The sequence below is a fragment of the Mandrillus leucophaeus genome, unplaced genomic scaffold, assembly GCF_000951045.1.
Source record: "Mandrillus leucophaeus isolate KB7577 unplaced genomic scaffold, Mleu.le_1.0 Scaffold523, whole genome shotgun sequence".
In the NCBI taxonomy this organism is placed as follows: Eukaryota; Metazoa; Chordata; class Mammalia; order Primates; family Cercopithecidae; genus Mandrillus; species Mandrillus leucophaeus.
Window position 1 is genome coordinate 2,218,334 of NW_012105620.1, and position 17,498 is coordinate 2,235,831.

At 38.6% G+C, this 17,498-nt stretch overlaps 1 protein-coding gene across 2 annotated transcripts in view; it reads left to right on the forward strand.

Moving 5' to 3' along the window:
• PRDM5 (PR domain containing 5) overlaps window positions 1–17,498 on the forward strand; it is a 208,114-nt gene that overhangs the window by 145,543 nt on the left and 45,073 nt on the right. For both annotated transcript variants that reach the window (XM_011996785.1, XM_011996786.1), the window contains one exon: window positions 3,211–3,296. In XM_011996785.1, coding sequence (XP_011852175.1) covers window positions 3,211–3,296 — 86 coding nt within the window. The remainder of the gene's footprint in view (window positions 1–3,210; window positions 3,297–17,498) is intronic.

The window sequence follows — 17,498 nt, forward strand, 5'->3', positions numbered from 1 at the left end:
GAAAGAAAGAAAGAAAGAAAGAAAGAAAGAAAGAAAGAAAGAAAGAAAGAAAGAAAGAAAGGAAAGAAAGAAAGAAAAGAAAAGAAAAGAAAAGAAAAGAAGTGGAAAGGAGGAGGAGGAAGAGGAGGAGGGAAAGAGAGATAATTAATTAATTCACTGTTCCTCCATCTTTTTGTTCTATCCTGGTCCTCAATGGCTTGAATGATGCCTGCCCACGTTGGTGAGGGTGGATCTTTACACAGTCTACTAATTCAAATGCTCATCTCTTCTGGACACACCCTCAGAGACCCAGAAATAATGTGTTACCAGCTACCTGGCCACATCCCTTAACCTAGTCAAGTTGACATGTAAAATTAACCAGCTATTACTGTATTGTTCTAGGATAACAGGCATAAACTGAGACTACTTTAGACAAATCTGGATATATGGTCACCGCACCCATAGGATAGGTATAATTTATCCAGTTTTTCAAAGGTTCAATGGCGTTGGATGATTTTCTCAGAGTTACAACTGGACGGAGGATGAACAGTATTCAAACCCAGGACAATCACATTCCAAAAAAATAATTTAAAAAGCTATGTCTTAAAAGAAGTTAGCCTTTTTAAGTCTATGGACAGAATTCCTATATTATGACTGTAGGTAAAGTTGGAAATGGATTCGTTATGTTCCCTTCTTTAAAATTCCTTACTAGTCTTTAACTATATATTTCTTTCTTTGCTTGATGGATTTTGGCTGTTATGAAAGGAAATAGTAACCTGGTATATTATATTAGGATAAACATGTAATTATTTACCTGATGACTGCAAGTCTTTTGTTTTTGTTTGCTGGCCTCTCTACTGGTATTTGGAGAACAAAACCAGATGTAAAGCTATGTGATACAAAGAGAATAGCTATGAATATTAAATTATCTTAGGCTTGCTAGAAAAATAATTTTACATAAGTGTAGAGCATGTTGCTATTCTTATCATGCTTTATCCCTAATATAGATTTGATTTATTGATGATTTCATTGTTCATAAATAAGAAGGAAACATTTTAACCTTCTTTATTATCTATCACCAAAGTAAAATAAACTTTGAAAATCTAAAATATGACTTTTTGTACTTTATGAAGAAGAAAATGAAAAAATTATCTGGAATTGTGTGATGCAGGAGCTACCACCATTTAGCAGTCGCATTCTGCTATGTTTTCTTCCTGTCCTTTTCCTTTGTGGTTCAAAGTTAAATGATTAAGATCTCAATAAATGATAGCTCCTGCTGCACTCCTACTGTTGCTGCCGATGCTGTTACTGCTATTACTCTAATGTTCATTTTATATCATCATCCTGAAATAGAAACATTCTAGATATATCAGAGAAGTGATATCATTGTGACTTAGAGTCTGGATGGAGGGAGAAGTGAGTAAAAAAGTGGGGGGTTATCTTGAATGGCTCCCAAGTTTTTTATTTGCTAACTAGGTACAACAAGTTTTTTATTTGCTTACTGTACAACTAATCAGGACAGGATATATAGCACACACAAGACCAAAGGATAAATACCACAAATTCAAAACAATGCACACTGATTTAAGCTGTTTGTGAGATACCCAAAGGAGGGTACCTGTTAGACATATCTATACCTGGCAATTGGGGCTCAATAGAGATCTGGAATTTAGATAAGCATGTATTATCAACTCAGGGTTAAAATAAGATTATGTTTTCCTAAATGTTACCAAGCCTTTGTCCTACTGACTTTGAAAAGCCACACCTTCCCAGAGTCATGATGATCCTAAGGTCAATAAGTCTAGGTCAGCTTACCTAGTACAAAGGTTGATTTTGTCTCAGAGAAGTTGGCAAGTCTGGATAGCTCATTTAAGGACCTGTTCCTGTTTGTGTTGTGATTGTTGTTTTTAGTTTCTTGCTAGTTTGGGTGTTTGTCACCATTTTACAGTGCCTGGTCCAAAGGGAGAATCCTGGGTGCTCCTCCCTAAGGAGGAGAGGCTAGAAAATGCCGCCTGGCAGGGGCACTGCTGCAGGTGCTTCCATATGATGTCACTGCTGGAAACAAAGTTTGGGAGAACAGTGCAAGGCCATTGTGCAATGGGGCCAGCCTTGAGACCCAGGAATGTAACTGTCCATTTCATGAAGCAGTGTTAGGGACAGGGGAGAGGTCAAGTAAGGCCTTGTTGAAAAGTAATCACTGGATCAAGCAACAAAGGGCATTGTTGACCCCATAAGGGAGTTGACTGGGATAATGCGCATGATATCCAGGTTGAATTAAAATCAGAACCAAATGGAACATGAGAGAGTAGAGGAAGAACATACACTGCTAGTCAGAAGGCCTGGCTCTGAAGGGAAGACAGAAGTTTTACATTAGCTGAAGGAAAATATTTTATTTTATTGATCTTTGATTGCAGCCAGGGTCTAGCATCCTGCTGTGTAAGTACATTGTTAAATGAAAGAATAAATCAATTAGTGATTTTGAGCTACTGTCCATCCTAAATAATTTGGCTTTTATAAGAGGGCATCTTCAGATCCCTTTTGGAGATTAAATTTTGTTACAGTTTTGTCATTTCACAGTAGAATTTTTTTTTTAAATGTGCTGTGTATGCATGTGCTTGTCTTGAAAAACATCTTGGCTATTTTCAAAATTATAGCCTCTAGGTGAGAGGTATTTGATTATATCAGAAAGTGTGGCTTAATTATTATTTAGTTTAACTACCAATGGTCCTTTTGAACATACACCAATTTTATGAAATTCTTTTGAAACTCACAGCCTTAACTGAGTCAAATTCATTTATATGAAACAAAACAAGGTGTCAATAAATCAGGTAAATAATTCCCCTTTAAAGAGTAGTACAGTGACGGAGCAAATTGATTAACATAAAATATTTTTAACAAATTCTTAAAATTACGAGATTTAATTCGGACTCAAATATTAAAAGGAATATGCAGCAAATATGCTACTGGCAAATGTTTATTTTTGAGTGTCAGAAGTGCTCTGGGCTCAGTGCCCTCTCCACAGGAGGGGAGGCCACAGTCCACTGCTATCCTGCACAGCCCACTGCTATCCTGCACAGCCCATGCTTGGGTCTGCCCCGCTGTGCCTGGAGCCCACTTGAAGTAGCACAGGGCATGTGTGGTGGCCAGGATCTGAGTGTATGAGAAGTGATAGCACAGGACTGGTTCTGCTACTTCACGTTTTTCTGACATTCAGGCTTCCTTTATTTGTAGGTGAGCGTCCCTATCAATGTCCTTACTGTGAAAAAGGATTCAGTAAAAATGACGGACTGAAGATGCACATTCGTACTCACACCAGGGTAAGATTATATTCTATTTCATTAATATTGATCATGAAAACCATACTTATTTTATAGGAAATATATTTAACTTTATATTACAAAATAAAGGCAATATACTGGAAGTTATATATCTATATTTATGATAGACATTTAAGGATAATTTTTTTAAAAGACAAAACAATGAAAAAAAAGATGGAAAAAAACACGAATTGAAACCCCAAAAAGGTTTTTATTCTTTGAATCAGGAATCAATTTTCAGGAGTTATAAATGATGAACTTCAAGATAAATAGATTTTTAACATTTTAATACTACAATATTTAAAGATTTTTCCTGCAGAACATTCACCAGTAATAGGAACATTTTTTAATAGAGTCTGCAAATTTGTCAGCATTTGACCATTAAGTAATACTGATGAGCAAGTATGTTTGCAAGAAAGACATTGCAGATAAATTACCAGGACAGGTGGAAAATAAGGAAGTGTAACTCAGTGCTTCACAGGGCATGCCTAGTGCTGTGGCTTATTCTTCCCAGGGTACCCTTTGTTCCTTTGCTGTCAACACTCTCACTGAACTATTGTCGTTCTGTTATCTATGCCTTTTCCAGACTCAAGCATCTGTTTCACATGCCTTTAAAAAAATGTAAGCAGCTTACTCACCATCACCACCATTTCATAGCTAACTATTCCATTTAAGGCACAATTAGACACTTTAAATGAATTTTCCACATGGAAATTTTGTGTTGTTTTAAATAGCTATTGTTGATTTTGCTCTATTCAACTTTTCACTGCATTATCTTTCAGTTTCTTTTCAGTTTCGCCTTTTAAAGTGCGTATGGTCTGTATGTAAATGATATTTTTTTTCAAATATTAAGAGACTTATCTAATCCCCTTTAGAACAATTCTAATTTAAACCGCTCCTGGATTTTACTTTTTACCTTAGCTATAAAAGAAAAACTTTAGAGGAAACACATAATAGTAATATTCTTCCCGGTATAATAATACTGTAGCCCTCCACTTCAGTTCGGCAGCACATAAAATCTATCCCCTGAGGTCCCCTTAAGAAAATACTTTATTTGTCTTTGTGGTGAAGAGAGGGAGCTTCTCCACTCATTAAAACAAATCTATAGCAGGTTTCTCATTCTAGTTTGTAGTATCATATTCATATTATGTGAATATTAGGAATTGGAGTACTTCCTAGATATAAAAGTACTTCATAAACCGTAAAGGATTAGAAAGATATTCCTGTTTATAATAGCATGATTTAAATATACAATATCCAAAATATTTCACAATGAGTATTATGAAAGAGGTTTAAATTAGCTTTAGATTAGGAGGTTATTTTACATGTGAGCAGTTGTCACAGATGTATCAATAATGTATTTATTTAAAAGATGCGGACTTAGGCAAAGGGGCCCTGGTTCCTCTTAATAGAAACCAGTGATATTGACAGAAATTTACATATGATGTTGTTTTACTTGATTACTGAAGGAAGACATGATTACAACACGGAAGAAGCTGTTTAAATCACTGCAAGAAAAAATATTTTTGGGGTTTTTCAAGAAGGTGAGACATTTCCGATTCAATTGAGTTGGTTTTTACTTCATTTTAATATAAAGTTATTAATGAGAATAATACGGATAGTTAAGATGAATAAAAATAAACACACAATCACTAATTACATGCTAGTACTCTTTTAGACCTTTGCATTTATTAATTTATTTAAGCTTCACAACAACTCTATGAGGTAGCTGTTATTATGATTTCTTTTTGAAAAACAAGAAACTGAGGCACAAACAAATAAGTGGCAGAGTTGAGATTTGAACCTAGGGAGATTGGCTACAGAGACCATTTGCAATTTTTTGCCTATTATTCAACTGAATATTTTCTCATTCCACCGGCTCATATATTTTCTGGTATATTTCCACACTAAACAAATTACAGTAATGACCCCAAATTTAAAAGTCCCGTATCCTTTTGAATTTTTGAACCTCAATATAAGGATTCCAACACTGTCTCCAAAGTATTCAGCTGCAGATGGTCCCTTGTCAGAAGTTTTCTGACATTAACTGCACAAAAAGAAAACAAATTCTAGGCTGTGACTAAGGGAACTCAAGAGAATGTACAGACCAGGAGCACTCAGGATTTTAGGCAGGATCGCCCACAATGAGTAGAAGATCCAAGGAACAGGGTAAATATGTGTAAGCCTTTTGGGTTTTACCTCAAACTCTTTTTTAATTTTCCTTTTTTGTGCATTTTTTAAATATTTTACCCAAGCAGTTTTATTTTGAAAATACTGTCTCCTAAGCATTGAATAAATACAGATAGTCTTTGCATATTAGTTCAGATTTTCCAAAGCCTACTAAGGTTATCAGCTAGTACAATCAAACTGTTATTAAAACTCAAAAGAGATTTTAAAAAATATTCTAGAGGAACAACCTCTGCAAGATCATATTTTCCCAGTATTATTTGCATTTTGTAAGACTCCAGTCAAAAAAGATACTGTTACATTTGGGCCATAACACATTTCAGTTTCAATTTTGCATTCACATTACATAAGCATTTAAATAACTCTAATTCCCAGACATTTTTGGTCCTATTTTAAAAGTTTTTAATTCTATTTTAGCAACAACAGAAAAAAAAATAAGCTATCTAATTCAGTAAGGTACATCTTTAGGAAGTTTTGCTGAGACAACCCAAGATGCTGTGTCAGGCCTGTACCCCCAAGTTTGCATTCTGTGGTGACTGCATGAATGCCTTCTAGAAGGAACATAAAGCCATTTCCTCTCTGGTTATTGTCTATAGGGTGCAGTAAGAGCCCCAGATGTGGGAGATAATTTTGCCAAAATCTAATTAATCATTGACCTTTCTTGGAGAGACCAGGGTTTGAGGTGAAGTCTGGTGATTTTACTTCCTTCAGTATATTCTCTTTATATTTGTTGTTTTCAGCTTCTGGCTATGTTGTACCTAGTTGTGTTTTCCATTGTATTTTTGCAGCTTAGATCTGTAGTCTGCTATCTGTAGTTAAATTTCAGAAAATTCTTGGCCATTTTTTTTTTTTTTTCAAATTTGTTTTGTCCCTTTCTTTCTGTCTTCTTATGGGACACCAGTTACACATGTTAGACTATTTGATATTGTTCCAGAGTTCTTGAATACTCTATTCTCTTTTTGTTTCCTTTGCATTTAAAAAAAAAAAAAAAAACCTCAGTGTTTTTCTCTGTGTTTCTAATTTCTATTGATATTTTCAACTTCATTGATTTTTCTACCTCTGTTGTGCTGTCTGCCTATTGAAGGAGTGCATCTTTGATATTATGTTTTTCACCTCTAGCATTTTCACTTGGATTTTAAAAAATTGTTTCCATAAGGCCTGGCACAGTGGCTGATTCCTGTATTTCCAGCACTTTGGGAGGCTGAGGTGGGAGGATTGCTTGAGGCCACGAGTTCGAGGCTGCAGTGAGCTATGATCGTGCCACTGCACTTCAGCCTAAATGACAGAGTAAGACCCTGTAAGACTCAGTTAAAAAAAAATACTATTACATTTAGGCTGTAACACATTTCAGTTTTAAATTTGCATTTAAAAATAAAATAAATAAATAAGAAAATAAATAGTTTCTATATTTCTATTGAAATTGCCCATTTGTTCATCTGTGTGACCCACCTTTTTCACTGGATTCTTTGACATATTAATTGTAATCATTTTAAATTCTTTCTTTGGTGTTTCTACCATCAGGGCCATCTGTGGATCTCATTGTTTTGACTATTCTATCTCTTGATAATGAGTGGGAAGATTGCAAGAGTTTGCTTTTTAAGTGTAACATAATTTTTGCACGTCTGTGTGTGTGTGTGTAAAAGAAACTAAGTCTCTAAGTCTAATTGGAGACTAAAGTAAACTCTGCTTATGCCTGGAAATAGGTATACTTCTTCTTCTGCTAGGCTGTTAATGTGAGTGAGGGCTTGAGTCAGTCTGGTCAGGAGCTAAGCTAGGTTTGGGGTTTATTGTTCCTGTGGTCACCACAGGCTATAAGCTTCTCCAATGGGTGGACTGCTGCTGCTGTGTTCTTCATGCGAGGCCTGGAGGCTCAGCAGGCTTTTCTTGAGGATCCTTCCTCACCATCAGGTTTTGGCAGATCCTGTGTACCTTTGCCACAGAACATGTTTCTCTCTCTCTGCCTTTGTCCCTCCACTGGCAGTAGCCTGCTGGTGCTTGTTACTAGGCACGAGACTTAAGTAGGCCAAAGAGCTTTCCTGGGGCCCCTGCTCTAGCATTAGTTGGGTAGGTGCTCTGCACTTGAGTCTCAGGGTTGTGACTTTATCAGAATTTCTGCCTCTACCCTGGTGCTAGGTGGCCCCTGCCTCTGACTCCACTCAGGGTCAGCTGTAGTGTCCTAACCACTAGCTACCTATGGCTATCGAAATTTAAATTTTAATTAAATCTAATTAAATGCAATTAAAAATTTACTTTTTCAGTCACATTTGCCACTTTTCAGGTGCTCTATAGGCACATGTGTCTGGTGACGACTGTATGCCACAGCACAGATACAGGACATTACAGTCACCACAGAAAGCTCTGTTGGACAGCACAGGCCTAGAGGGTGGATGGTTTCCTGGCCCTAGCGGCTGTGGCAGGTGAGCTCCACCTCGTATCTTTGGAGTAGAAGGTTTGGGGCATGAGAAAGAGGTTTCTGCCCCACTTCCCACAGCAGCAGACCTCTCCTGTGGATCCCTTGGGTTCTTGGGCTCCCCTGGGTGTCAGTGCAGGATATGTAGGCAGGTTCTGTCTCTCTCCAGAGGCCACGGGTCATTGCCTGGGACCACAGCACCTGAAAGTTTCATGTTCCCAGCAGCTGGTAGCTTTTGCCTCCTGTCAAAGCACAGTAACATCTGGGATGTGGCAGGTGTCTCCCTCCTCATTCAGAGGCAAAGACTTTTGTTTCCTGCGTGAGGCAGGTTTGTGGCCTGGGTGGTTTGTGCTGCTCCCTGGCAGCCGCTGCTCATCACCTTGTTACGCACACAGCACAGAGACAGAAAGCAGATGGGTTCCTTCAGATACTCCTACTCCACCCTCAGACCTTGTCTGTGCCACCCGGGGGCTCTCTAAGGTATCCTGCCCTGCGTCTAATCTTTCTTACGAATGCTGATGGAGCCAGTGGAAAAGAGATGAGTGGCTGTGGACTTTCCATGTGCCAGGGTCCCCAGGATTCTAACCTAAATGCTAGTCTGCAATCCTTAAGGAATCAACCATCACTTGTTTTCTTCCTACCCATTTTGTGACAGTTCTGTCTTCCTCTGACAAAGGTGAGACCATTCTGTGTTCCATTTTTTTTTTTTTTGACATTTAGTTCATCTGATTGTCTTGTGACCTTATAGCTCACAAAATGTTTCATGACCTTAAGCTTGAAAGAATGACTAAATTTTTCAGTTTTTTGTCACTATTAAGTTGGGGGTGATGTTCTTTGTGGCTTTCCACATCCTATGAGTAGTGATTTATTTTTAACTATATAGGGTTTTTGGGGATAACTTTTCCCACTTAATGGCTCTAGATTAATTTCCTGCCCAGGAGCTGATAAAAGCGGAACTTCTTACATTCCGTGTCCAGTTAGCTCCTCCATTCAGTCAGGGAAGCACCCCTATTTAGAGGCCCTGTGTGAACTTAGGCCATTTTGCTATGGTTTCTCTAAAGGGGCTCTGTTTCCTAGGATGCAGTCAGACCCTGGCAGCCTCAGGCAAGCCTCAGCATGCTTGCCCTCGGGGCACTGGCACTTGGCGTCATTTCTCATCCCTGTCTAGATCTACCTTTTCCTGTCACATTCATAGTCTTTGTTCTTTGCTTGCATGGTGGAGGAGAGAGCTATTTGGAGGAAGCAGGTTCTCTTTTGGGGAAGATTTTTTTTTTTTTTTTTGAGAGGGGGTCTTGCTCTGCTGCCCAGGCTGGAGTGTGTGGTGCAATCATAGTGTACTGCAACCTGGAACTCTTGGGTTCAGTGGTCCTGTAATCTCAGCCTTCTGAGTAGCTGAGACTACAGGCATGCACCACCATGCCTGGCTAAGTTTTTAAATTTTTGTGGAGACAGGATCTTGCTATGTTGCCCAGCCTGGTCTTGAGCTCCTAGACTTAGGTGATCTTTTGGCCTCAGCCTCCCAAAGTACTGGGATTATAAATGAGAAATACCATGCCTGGCCAAGATTGTCTTAGTTTTCACACTGTAGCTTTAAACCGAGATTTGGTTTAAAGATTTGAATTTTTCCAAGGCCTTTGGCCTTGGGGGTACCCCAGGTATGCTGCCAGACCTTTCCCTTCTTATCTCTGTTGTCTTTGTCTCAAAGGTCTGCTTTATCACTCCAAACTACATGAGGTAGAGAAATGCCAGTTGCTGAACTCTTTGTGTGCAGTGCCTCAAGTCCATTTTAGTCTTAGGAACTATGGATTATCTGAAAATTATAGAGCATATGTTTTTATTGCATTAGATACATTGAGCCAAAACAGTCACTCAGTGAGTTAGGACACAACCTCATAAATACCCATTTTATAAACATTAGGTTCAAAAGAAATTGTTGTTTGTAACTGTTTACCACAGAAAACTTCATGTCTTGTATAACTACTTTTGATTTCAACATGGAAGGCACCTGGACCAATTAGAAAGTTATTTCAGAAACTCTGTCTTTTGAACACCATTTCAAAAACCCAATTAGCTTATACAGGTTTCAGGTTTCTAAGATTGCAGTTCTCTCCAGCCTTGTTTGCAGAAATAGCCAAATTAGTTCTCACAAATTTAAAATGGAATTGCCAGTGGTTACAAGTAACAGCAAGTCTGTTATATTGTTTTATATTTTATTAATTTTCTTTCATGAGCTTTCTCATCCCTGATCCTCAGGTTGTTCAGATGGTAGGTCTGGGTTTAACAGACATGTGCCTTTTGCACTTTCTCTTGACACTGTGAGACCGTGAGTCTCTGAGTCCAAATGAGGGTGGGTATCTCAGAGTTCCTAGGCATCAGACACCTTTGAATTTATCTAGAGGCTTTGGGTGGTCTATTGATGTAGGATTTGGAAATTATCCCAAAAACTTTTTGACCAATACATCAAGCTGATGAACCATGTGAATGAGTGTAAGCGTGATGTTGAAGGAAAAAGAAAAGAGCTCATTCTATGTGAATTAAGATGTTAAGGCAGGAGGAGTGAGGGCTGCTGTATGCTAAAGGGAGGAAAAGGCAAGAAGAACTTTCCTAGCTCCAGGAGCATTGTATAGAGTATATGCAGCCTTGGTTGAGAACAGAAAGGAGTCTTTTAAGGGGAGAATCAGCTTGAAATCCTTATGGACACATTAGGAGGCATGCATAAAAAGCTTAGGAGACAGATACAAAAGCAAGTTGGTTGAATCAGATTGGGAGGGCTGGTGGATTCCAGGACTAGAGATAAAGGGTGATATTTGAGTTGTGTTTGAAGGAGTATGGTAGAGGGCAGGCCAGAAAAAAATGTGACTGCATAAACGAAGTGCACACCTACGGATACAGTAAGGGTGGCCTGTCCACTGTAACTGAATGTGAGGATACATGTTGAAGGATGACTTATGTTGAGATAGGCTGAGATTGAGGAGTTGGTATGAATTGTGAAAACATTTTATCGTGTGTGTTTGGTTTGGTTTCGAGTAGAGGAGTGAAATTATAAGTTCTATCTCTTTGAAAGGTTGCTCTGAATCATTCTCCAGCAAGAATTGAAGAAAGCAGCACTTGAGTCAGGGAGGCCCAGTCAGGAGACATGATGGAGCCAGGTGAGCAGGAGTAGGGACCCACATGAGATAGCCATGGGATCTGAGAGTCAGGCATGTATATGAGGGACACCTTTGAGGTAAGTGTTGACAAAGTTTGGACAAAGTTTAGACATACTCAGTATAGGTGGTGAAGAATAGGGAGGAGTCACAGACGAATCTAGGATGCCTACAAGGGGCATTTTGGGGTGTTGTGATTTTCCACCTAGAGATAGGAAGAGCAGCTTGTGGGTTTAGAGAGGAAGGAGGGGGAGGAGCGGATACTGGATTCACAATTATCTTGGTTAAGTGCCTGAGGAGCACTTATAGCTGTGTCTGTCTTTATGTCTGGATAAGAAAAAGAGATGTACAAATTTAATAACTTTTAAAAATAGTTTATTATGATTTTGGAGAAAATTTAACATTTTTATAATTTCTAAACTTCATCAGCTTTTGTCCTATAGGAACAAAAGAATATGCCTCATTGTCACTGTTTGAAAATATCTTTAATTCAATTTTGGAATTAGTGAATCTTTTATTGTTTCTACAACCCATATATTTCTTGGGGAATTTTATATGCCTTGCCAAGGAATCATTTAAGATAAATGACTTTAAAATACCATTGTATTTTATTTGACTCCAAATATATACCTGCATGAAGTTGAGCATTCTTATTCTATCACAGTAAGGCATTTTCTTTTGTAAAAGGGAAATCAGACCACTTGAAAAATCACTTTCCTTTCAGGGACCGACAGCATCGTTACCACCTTTCTTTTTCTTCATTTCTCCTTTGTGAAAATTCTTTCTGATGGTCATCAACCCACTTGGCAGAGTGCCCTCTGTTCTTAATCTCTGTGTAACTTCTGCCCATGAGCCAGTCAGCTCTCTTAAATATCACCAGAAAAGAAAGTTTTAGATTTCCCAGTTAGGAATACTTTTTTGGCATGCCAAATGATGTTCTTGAAATAAGGACTTCTGGTCCAGGCATGCAAGATCATGATTCTCTGGATTTTGATAGGCTTTGAGAATAAAAGGTGAAATTTTTAAATAAGCTGGATTTCATTCTCTTGGCAAACTTTTTGGATTGGTTAATTATCCCATAGGAAAATAGACAAAAGTCTTTTGTGGAACAAAATTCTGTTTTACTATAGTTAAGGTTACAAGAGTAGAGTTACATTAATGTGAGGGATTGAACTGACTAGAGGCATTGGCTGTGATTTTGCTACAGTTTTTAAATGGTATTTGCATTCTCATTCAATATGTCTTTGCTTAGCTTGAGGTTTTCGCAGGGAGGGGAAGCTAGTACTACCCACCTACCCATCTAGAACATAATGTGCATTGGTTGGAATAATGGTGTAATAAGGTAGTCTCCAAGATGGTGCCAGTAATCTCTTTCCTCCCTGTATGCACATGCTGCTCTTTACATTAACAAGTACAGTCCAGTTTCCCTTTCCTCGAATCTGAGCTGGGAACAATGAAATGACTTGCTTGGACAGTAGAATGCAGCAGAAGTGATGTTCTAGGACCTCCGAGGCTGGAACAGAAAAAGCTTTGAACTTCTGCTTATATCTCTTGGGACCAACCACCATGTTGTGAGGACCCCAAGGAATGTGGAGAGGCCAGATAGGCATGCCACACAGTAGCCAACATGTACTGCCAGTCATCTGAGTAAGCCATTTTGGCTTTCTAGCTTAGTTGAGCCTTCAGATAACTTCAGCTACAGCCAACTGACTGCAACTGCAAGAAAGACTCCAAGTGAAAACTGTTGCAGAACCCAGTCAATCCACAAAACCATGAAAAATTATGTTATTTTTATATCATTAAACAAAATAATTACAATAAACAAATATTAAACCATAAACAATAATAATGTATTTTTTGGAATGGTTTATTATGTAGCGATAGATAACTAGAACAAGTACTAAATATTACATAATGCTAAGTACAATTTTAATTGTGTAATATTCTTTTATATTATAAATGATCAACATTTCTGGACAGAGCATTAAAGTGAGCACTTACTAAATGTTCCCAAAGAGAAGTTAGCTATTGTATCTCAATATCACTGTTTACCAATGGGAGCTGTGTTTTGTTTTTGGAAAATACACACCTTACAACTCAGTGTTAAAAAATATACTAACAGTTGTTTAGAAAGGCTTGTAGTATTCTGAAAAAGATTTTTCTTTAAGTTCACAGGAAAGTGTGAACTTAAAGGCTCTCATTATACTTACATACTATTTAATCTGTAGATCCAAAAATCTGATGGCAAATTTGCTTATGTAACACTGAAATTTGTATAAATAAATTAAGAGCTTTCATTTTAAGTAATTGGTCTTATAATTGGTGTGATATTAGGATGGCTAAAGTGAATAGGCTCATCAGCATTATACAGTTTTCTCCTTAATACTTTCTAGAATATTAAATGATAACGAAAATGTCTGAAACTGGGTTATCTAGCAGTACTGCTGTAATCAGAATGATACTTGTTCGGGGGCATCAGGAAGGTAATTCTTGCTGTTGAGGTTGGGTGTCTGGCAAACTCAAGCGTGGGTGATCTCTGGTTATGATTAGGAGGTTGATTGGGACGTTCCCTATTTGGGACTTTCTTTGTTAATACTCTCTGACTAAAGCTGTTTTAAATACACAAACCTCTGCTTTTGAATTTAGAAAAGTTGTTACAATTTGTTTATATGTTTCTCCTTTTTAGGTTGTGACTTTCATGTGGACAGGAATTGTAGCTCACATCTCTTTTCCCTTAGCAGCCGTGTGCCTGGCACCTAGTGAGTTATTAGGTTTGTTGAAAGAATGAAGTGAAATTATGTCAGAAGCAAATTATTAAATTTATCAAATTAACTCAGCAAATATATAACTAGATAAGATACATGAATCCATTCATTTATTTATTCAACAAACATTGATTAAATGACTACAGTGTGCTATGAGCTTGGACTACAGTAGTACACAAATCAGACCTTGTCTCTACCTTCAGTGGAACTGGGAGTCACTCATAAGTTTAATTCTTTTTTAATCAGCAATTCCTTCTCACTAAAGACTTAACAAGAAGGTATGAGAAGGCAAGAGTGCGTGCATTCATCAGACGTTTCTGACGTGCCCAACTGTGTGCCAGAAGCTGTAGTGTCACAGACCCTGCTTGTGTCTGTCAGGAAAGGTGGACCCTAAGGACATTATTTTAAGTAACACATAATCCCAAGTATGCCATGTGATGGCATGGGAAAGTACTGGGTCCCAAGTGTATAACTGGTGCCGGGCCTACTCCGAGGTCCTGGAGTCTTTGGCATGGCTGTCTCTTAGCTGTCAGTTGCCCTTCCTTGTTGCTCTGGTCGTCTTCTTCAGTTGCATGTGCTTCTCTGCATTTCCACATTTTACCGTATGAGAGGTAGTTCTATCTGTCTAGGCAGGAATAGGCAACTGTACACCTATTACTCTGAACTTGATGCTCTGCATTGATGTATGCTGGGCCCAGCCTTCCCTGGTTGCCTGTCTGGGCCATTCTTGTCATCTGGCTCTGAAGAGTTTGTTTTTAGAGATGTACTTGCCACAGAAGGAAGCCAGAGATCTGTGATCCTCTGATGAAGCCACTCTCACCCTACGTATCTGCCTGACACACCTGATAGATGAAGCTCAGGTGGGCAGACACCTCAGGCCACAGCATGGACCATGTACAATTCTTCAAGCTCAAGCCTTAACTCTCCTGCTTATTGCTATTGTAGGACAGCATACTGGGATGGAAATGAATGAAAATGGTGTTATTAGGGGTTAAGATTAAAACCCACCTCATTTGTGAAAAGGAAGTAGACTATTTGCAATTATAGTACTTTATTTTTAATAAGAAATCACTTTACAACTAGTCGCTGTCTGTGTGCCATTAATATGTCACTGTGCCAGGGCTTTGAGATTGTGCTCATTGATCTAGACTGTGCTTCTTGGATACCTGGATATAGGAAAATTCACTAATTCTGCAAATGTTTAGTAAGCCAACTATATGCCAGTACTCTGCTAGGTATTAGGGATACATTATCTAATATATAATACAAGATGCCTGAGAGTGTCAGAAAACTTCATATGGGTGGGTTATGGAGTAGAGTAGAAGGTGTACTAAAAAAGAGGCTTCTGGGATGCACAGAGGGCAGATGATAAAAGGTCGTCTCTGAATGCTGGATGAACATGTTTGGGCTTTACCTAAGCTCAGGACTCTTGAGGAGCTTTTGAAGGTCAGTGATCTCAGAGTGTTGGCATTTTCAGACCTGCTAATTATTTTGTCTCTTGCTAGTTACTGGCCAGTACCAGCATCATCAATCATCGATTAGTTCTGTTTGATCCAGCAAGCCCACTACTGGGTATCTCTCCAAGCGAAAAGAAATCATTATATCAAAAACATACCTGCACTCGTGTTTGTTGCAGCACTATTCACAATAGCAAAGATGTGGAATCAACCTGAGTATCCATTAACAGATGATTGGATAAAGAAAATGTAACACACACACACACACACACACACACACACACATACACGAAACGGAATAGTATTCCAGCATAGAATGAATGAAATCATAATTTTTGCAACAAAATGGATGGAACTGGAGGCCATTATCTTAAGTGGAACTAGCCAGACACAGAAGGCCAAACATCACATTCTCACTTATAAGTGGGTGCTAAAAAAATGGACATAGAGAATGGAATGATAGACAGCGGAGACTCAGAGGGTGAGGGGTGGGAGGAGTAAGGATGAGGAGAAATTACTTCATGGGTATAATGTGTATTATTTGGATGATGGATAACCTAAAAGCTCTGACTTAATTGCTACACAATCTATGCTTGTAACAGAATTGCACTGGTACCCCATATATTTATATATTTAAAAAGTCTTAGACATCTCTTTTCTTGAGCCTCTGCCTGGGTTCTCCTCAGCCTGCCAACAATTTTTTTATTATCCTGTTCAGGTGATTTTGGGCAGAGATAAGGGAGTGTCTCAAGAAGATACTCCCAGGCACACCATCCTTAGAGAATCAGTAGAGCCCTTTTCAGTGGCCTTTTCCTAGTCTCCATTTGGTCTGCCTCTTCCTCCCACTGCTTCAGAGCAAGGCATAAAACATCTGTGGTTAAAATCAAAAGACTGTATCTCCCATCCACCCTCCAGACCTGACAGGAGAGATCTCAGCATTTTAAGTGAACAGCTTTTTTCTGCCCCAATAGGGTACAGTAGCACAAAGGCCAATGTCCTGTAAGTGCCTCATTTTCTGTCTGTCACATAACTCTCAGGGACTGTTACTACAGCTGGAATCAGTGTCTTAACTGAGGTATTAGAGAGGCTTATGAGCTCATTATCATTTGAACATATGAATAATGTAAAATTTAGACAGAGTTTCATTTGAAAGGATTATTTATTGGAACTTTTAGTTTAAGGATTGATTTATATGCTGCTATTCTGAACAATAGGAATAAAATCAGATCCCTGTAGTGTAAGTTGGATGACACCATGGTGACACAGGGCCTTTCTTGATTATCTCACATAATGTCAAAAATTAAAAGCAAAAGAACTGATCTTAGGGAATTCCATGACAGTTTCTATTTAACTTCGCTTAACAATGACTTCAAACAGTTGTTGCATGTATAGAGAACTCCTGATTAAAGAGACTTTCTTTGACCAATGTGGTATGTTTCTAATCGTAACTCTTTAAGAACATGTATTTGGTCTCAGATGGCCAACTAAATGTTACAGAGTCAGCTTATGTGCCATGTACTGAAGGAACAGTTAAGAAAAGACTGCAGCCCTTGCACAGTCTGGGGGAGAAGACAACGAGATAGAACATGGAAAAGACCATGCTGAAAGTATGCACATACAGTATCCCAGGGTGCTGTGTGTGCACATAGGAAGACCACCTACCTCAGCATGGGAGGAGGGCCAGTCAGGGAAAGGTACTGGAAGAAACAGAGGAGCGTTTAGTCTGCAGGAGTAGAAAATTCACTGGAGACATCTATGTGGAATGGAAAAAAACGGCTGAGCCCCAGAATATTGTCCAAAAGGAAACCGGGAAGGAGCAGCTAAAGAGGCTGAAGGAGAACCAGGAGAAAACAGGGAGATGGCACTGAAGCCAAGGGAAGGGAAGCGTTTCAGCATTTCTGGGAAAAAATCACATGGTATGTCGGAATCTTGCAGTTTTATGATATATATAACCATATTCCAGATTCTAAGAAATCCAGCAATAAAGGCATTTCTTATAGTTTGTTTAGGCTAGCATTTGCCAGGAGAGTTTGAGTGTAGCAAGTAAGGGGGTGTGTGTGTGTGTTCTACTAACATCTCACTGGAGGTAGTCTTTTACAAAACACAATTCAAGAATCGCTGGTCTAATGCATCCCATGTATGGCTGCATCAATACTTATAAAGATTTGCTTTGATCAAGTGTCTCAGTTACTAAAGACAAAACAAACAAACAAAGCCCCAACCAAGAATTAATTTGC